Genomic DNA, 6234 nt, shown 5'->3' with positions numbered 1-6234 from the left:
ACACATGTATATAAGTATACTAACGAACGGGAGAAAAGTAGAAAGGTAGTGAGTAGCATGGGCTAGATATAAGTAATTTAATTCGTTCAACCGAAAACCAAACTTGTAGCTTCAAGCAGATCTAATGAACATCCGTATCTTCAGACAAACATTTATGGAAGTTATTGATTTTTACATCGCCATGTTTTAACTGGACATTTTAGTCAGATTGTTTTCGAGGAATCTGTTAGACACAAACTTACATTACAAACATAAACACACACACGGGCGCGTGCGCGTACAGAGAGGATATGTAGAATGGAAGATAAAATGGAGGAGAGAATGTTTAAGGTTTTGCTAAGTTTTGTATGATTGGTTACTATTTTTGGTCTTTCTGCTGCTGTTGCCCCCGATACTGATGCTGTGGGTGCTGCTGTTTTCTCTGGTATTCATGGTGTAGTGTGAATGTCTTGCGTTGATTTGTTGTGTTTCTTTGTATTTCTAGATTACAATGCCGCTGATTCAGAGTCTGTCAAAAACGCAGTGAAGGACACAGTTATGAAGCCACTTGTAGGCAGTTCCTATTTGAACATCCCTAGTGGTCATACGCAAGATAACGGTGAAGTAGCGCTACCAGATGAATCGGTAATGAATGATCCTTTCATTGCCTATACTGATGACGAAGATGAAGGTCTTGAAAAGAGGCCGATGGAATTTCTCGGTAAAAGACCAATGGAATTTCTTGGTAAACGGCCGATGGAATTCCTTGGTAAAAGACCGATGGAATTCTTAGGAAAAAGACCAATGGAATTCTTAGGAAAAAGACCGATGGAATTTTTGGGTAAACGCCCTATGGAATTTTTGGGAAAACGTCCCATGGAATTCTTGGGAAAGAGAGCAGATGATTTAGATGATAAAAGAAGAATGGAATTCTTGGGTAAAAGACGGATGGAATTCTTGGGAAAAAGGCGTATGGAATTCTTAGGGAAAAGACCAATGGAATTTCTTGGAAAACGATCAATGGAATTTTTAGGTAAACGTCCAATGGAGTTCCTTGGAAAAAGAGGTATGGAATTCCTAGGAAAGCGCCCCATGGAATTTTTGGGGAAAAGAAAATTGGATTACTTTGATAAGCGTCCAATGGAATTTTTAGGTAAGAATAATTTGGAAATGTTGGACCCGAGAATTTGGCACAATGCTACTGAAACCTTAGCTAAACTGCTTGATCTTAAAATTTGGAATACTTTCAGACGTAAAGGTAAATATTTTGTATTAATCGGTAAGTGAAATTGGAGTGTACACTAGAGATTCGCTAATATTCCTGATATAGATAGAAAAACACGCGGGAAAACCATTTCTTGCAGAAAATTACTAGCGATTTAATTTATAGTCTGAGCATTTAAAATGTCATCTAGAAAGAAAAAGGTAAACTATTGCTCTCCTTTTTTCGTTGGAAATATCTGAATGGCATCAGGATATGGGGAAGTTTCAATAATGGTAAGTGACAATCGTTCCAAACAACGTTAAATGGTGTAACTGAAATGCTTCACACAAGTGGATCAAATGGTAATAATGTTTCAGGAATGTCCAATAACATCAAATTAAATCTGCTGGCAGGTAGCTCTTAGGATAGATTCTTAGCTAATAGGATTCAATATCCAAATTCGTTCCACAATTCATTTCAGCGATCTTTGACTCAAGATAGCAATTTCAAATTTATTCAATTTTTTTCTGAATTTGTCCTTTTAAAGAAAAAACAAACCCTGTTTTAAATGGATTGGCTTCGTACAAAAGGCTTTTAATATTCCAATTTACAATCCATTTGGTGAACCTTAATACTATACTTGCGCAGATGTCTTGGGTGATGGAATATCTCATCCTTTTCGTGTTTACAGGTATAGTTGTCACAATTTTCTCATTCGAAATATCACCAAAACATACTGGAAAAATGATAGAACTTCTTGACAAGCATTTCAAACAATAGCGAAGAACATATTCTTTTGTGCAATAAACATAAGTGCAAAGTAATAGACAATACTATATCATAAGTTATAATCACGGGAGTCAAATTATATCTATCAAAATTAATATCACAGATTATTTAGTGCCTTTAAGTACCTACCATCATAGCAATTAGAATGGTTACAGAGTCTACATCAGGGAATCAGCTATTGCATTATGCTTAAATGCTTTACGCAGTAACACATATGAAACCACTTTTTTTCCTGGCTAAAGATCTGAGAAAAAATGTTTTCAACAAAGAATTTTACTCAACGTTTCGTGAATAATGCAGTGGGACGAAAATATGAAGATTCAACGAAAATCCCCGAAGCGTGCGATGAAAAGCTGAAGGTATAAAACGAAATGGAATATGTAATGCGCCAGAACTTAAAAGAAAAATAGCCAAAACATTGTCATTCGTCGAAGCTGGTCCGTTGATATAAATATTTTTCCGTTACTGTTTCACGTTGGCAAATATAATTAGTTACAAGAATATCAACAAAAATATGAAATATTCTAGATTAATTAAGGATAATATAAAGAAAGTAATGGTATGAAATCAGCTAATAAGAAAATTCTCCACACTTTCTTTGCAGATAAACAGGATCCGGACACAATGTTGTTAGGTAAACGGAACGACCAACATCATTTATATGTTGATAAACGAGATCCAGACCCCATGTTTATAGGCAAAAGGGATCCAGATCCTTTTTTTGTGGGAAAACGGGACCCAGATCCATTTTTGGTGGGAAAAAGGGATCAAGATCCTTTTTTTGTAGGAAAACGGGGTCGGGACCACTTCTTTGTTGGTAGACGGGTTCCAGATCTATTCTTTGTAGGTAAAAAGGATCCAGACACTTTATTTGTCGGTAAACGAGATCCAGACCCCATGTTCATTGGTAAAAGGGATCCAAACACTTTATATGTTAGGAAGAGAAATTCTGACCCCTTTTCTGTAGGTAAACGAGATCCAGACCCTTTCTTTGTTGGTAAACGAGATCCAGATCCTTTCTTTGTTGGTAAACGAGACCCAGATCCGTTTTTTGTAGGTAAACGACATTCAGACCCCTTTTTTGTAGGCAAACGAGATTCAGACCCCTTTTTTGTAGGTAAACGAAATTCAGAACCCTTTTTTGTTGGTAAGCGAGATTCAGATCCCTTTTTTGTTGGTAAACGAAATCCAGACCCCTTTTTTGTAGGCAAACGAGATTCAGACCCCTTTTTTGTTGGTAAACGAAATGCAGAACCCTTTTTTGTTGGTAAGCGAGATTCAGATCCCTTTTTTGTTGGTAAACGAAATCCAGACCCCATGTTTGTAGGTAAAAAGAGTGAATACCCTCTCTCCGTTGAGAATTCACACCATCGATTATTTGTAAGCAAACGACGTTCGGAGGAAAATCCCTTGTTAGCAGGTACACAAGTTCCCTTATTTAGAAGCAAACAGAATTATCGTGAGCAAAAACTAGAAAATCCTTTATTTGTAGGCAAACGAGATGATGATCCTCTTTTTGTAGGCAAACGAGATGATAACCCCTTATTTGTAGGAAAAAGAGGTTATAATAATCAGTTACCTACACATGATTATCTAGACCAGGACATATCAAACAAGCCAGGCGATCCCATATACGATGATAATGTAATATATACAGGTAAACCATTCCATGGTGAGCCCTTATTTGGAGGAAAACAATATCGGGATCACACATTTTTAAACAAACCAGATGGTCCCATTATTATAAGCAAACGATTTCATTATGATTCTGCATTGGCAGGCAAACGACAAAACGATCATCCGTTATTTCCCAGAAAGCGAAATTCAAGATCTGTATATACTAATATACATGATCCGGATCTAATATTTCGTTCTTTCCGAAATAACGATACGCTTTTAACGGGAAGACAAAAGCCGGCATCATTTCCCTCAGCTTTCGTTGCGCCATTTTCCAGAGAGACTGTATTTGGTCGTAAAAGAGAGGAGGATCCAATGTTTGTCGGTAAACGTGAGGAAAATCCCATGTTTGTTGGTAAACGAGACGATGATCCTGTGTTTGTTGGTAAACGAGAGGATGATCCTGTGTTTGTCGGTAAACGAGAAGATCCTATGTTTGTCGGGAAACGGGGAAATGGTCCTATGTTTGTTGGTAAACGAGAGGAAGATCCCATGTTTGTAGGTAAACGTGATGAAGACCCAATGTTTCTTGGTAGAAGAGAAGATCCAATGTTTGTTGGTAAACGAGAAGATCCAATGTTTATCGGTAAACGAGGGAAAGAGCCTATGTTTGTCGGTAAAAGGAATCCTATGTTTGTAGGTAAACGAGAGAAGAACCCTATGTTTATTGGTAAACGAGAGAAAGAACTTATGTTTGCCGGGAAACGAGAAGATCCTATGTTTATCGGTAGACGAGAGGAGGATCCGGTCTTTGTCGGTAAACGAGAGGAAGATCCTGTGTTCGTTGGCAAACGAGAGAAAGATCCCATGTTTGCTGATGAACGAGAGAAAGAGCCTATGAATGTCGGGAAACATGAAAAAGACCCTAAATTTGTCAGTAAACGAGATCCCATGTTCGTGGGTAAACGAGGGGAAGATCCCACGTTTGTTGGTAAAAGAGAAAACCCCATGTTTGTCGGTAAAAGAGGAGATCCCATGTTTGTGGGTAAACGAGAGACAGAGCCTAGATTTGTTGGTAAACGAGAACAACCTATGTTTGTCGGTAAGAAAGAAGATCCTATGTTCATCGGTAAAAGAGAGGACCCTATGTTTGTCGGTAAAAGAGAAGATCCTATGTTCATCGGTAAAAGAGAGGACCCTATGTTTGTTGGTAAACGAGAGAAAGAGCCTATGTTTCTTGGTAAAAGAGAAGATCCCATGTTTGTCGGTAAAAGAGAGGATCCTATGTTTGTCGGTAAAAGAGAACATCCCATGCTTATAGGTAAAAGAGAAGATCCTATGTTCGTTGGTAAAAGAGAAGATCCCATGTTTATCGGTAAACGACAAGGCCCCATGTTTGTCGGTAAAAGGGAAGATCATATGTTTGTTGGTAAGAGGGAATATCCTATGTTCATCGGTAAAAGAGAAGACCCCATGTTTGTTGGTAGAAGAGAAGATCCAATGTTCATCGGTAAAAGAGAAGATACCAAGTTTGTCAGTAAAAGAGAAGATCCCATGTTCATCGGTAAAAAAGAAGACCCTATGTTCGTTGGTAAAAGAGAAGATCCTATGTTTATCGGTAAAAGAGAAGATTCCATGTTTGTCGGTAAAAGAGAAGATCCCATGTTCATCGGTAAAAGAGAAGACCCAATGTTCGTTGGTAAAAGAGAAGATCCCATGTTCATCGGTAAAAAAGAAGATCCTATGTTCGTTGGTAAAAGAGAAGATCCAATGTTTGTCGGTAAAAGAGAAGACCCCATGTTCGTTGGTAAAAGAGAAGATCCTATGTTTATCGGTAAAAGAGAAGATCCTATGTTTGTTGGTAAAAGAGAAGATCCCATGTTCATCGGTAAAAGAGAAGACCCCATGTTCGTTGGTAAAAGAGAAGATCCCATGTTCATCGGTAAAAGAGAAGACCCCATGTTTGTCGGTAAAAGAGAAGATCCTATGTTTATCGGTAAAAGAGAAGATCCTATGTTTGTTGGTAAAAGAGAAGATCCTATGTTTGTTGGCAAAAGAGAAGACCCCATGTTTGTCGGTAAAAGAGAAGATCCCATGTTTGTCGGTAAAAGAGGAGACCCCATGTTTGACGGTAAAAGAGAAGATCCCATGTTTATAGGTAAAAGGGAAGATCCTGTGTTTGTCGGTAAAAGGGAAGACCCCATGTTTGTCGGTAAAAGAGAAGATCCTATGTTCATTGGTAAAAGAGAAGATCATATGTTTGTTGGTAAAAGAGAAAACGCCATGTTTGTCGGTAAAAGAGAAAACCCCATGTTTGTCGGTAAAAGAGAAGATCCCATGTTTGTCGGTAAAAGAGAAGATCCTATGTTTGTCGGTAAAAGAGAAGATCCTATGTTTGTCGGTAAAAGAGGAGATCCCATGTTTGTCGGTAAAAGAGAAAATCCTATGTTTGTCGGTAAAAGAGAAGATCCAATGTTCGTCGGTAAAAGGGAAGATCCCATGTTTGTCGGTAAAAGAGATCCTATGTCTGTTGGTAAAAGAGATGATCCCATGTTTGTCGGTAAAAGAGAAGATCCCATGTTTGTCGGTAAAAGAGAAGATCCTATGTTTGTCGGTAAAAGAGAAGATCCTATGTTTGTCGGTAA

The 6234-nt window shown here is 38.1% G+C and overlaps 1 protein-coding gene across 1 annotated transcript in view; it reads left to right on the top strand.

Annotated features, from left to right (window-relative positions):
- Window positions 1–6232, top strand: part of LOC106882732 (protein PRQFV-amide) — a gene marked incomplete at its 3' end in the record, with an annotated part of 71227 nt that extends 64995 nt beyond the window's left edge. Inside the window, exon 3 of the mRNA XM_014933501.2 lies at window positions 2577–6232. Within this exon, the coding sequence (XP_014788987.2) occupies window positions 2577–6232 (3656 nt within the window). The remainder of the gene's footprint in view (window positions 1–2576) is intronic.
- Window positions 6233–6234: the final 2 nt, after the last annotated feature.

Source organism: Octopus bimaculoides, chromosome 15 (assembly GCF_001194135.2).
Source record: "Octopus bimaculoides isolate UCB-OBI-ISO-001 chromosome 15, ASM119413v2, whole genome shotgun sequence".
Taxonomy (NCBI): domain Eukaryota; kingdom Metazoa; phylum Mollusca; class Cephalopoda; order Octopoda; family Octopodidae; genus Octopus; species Octopus bimaculoides.
Note: the sequence above shows the minus strand (reverse complement) of the source record. Positions and strands in the feature narration are given on the sequence as shown.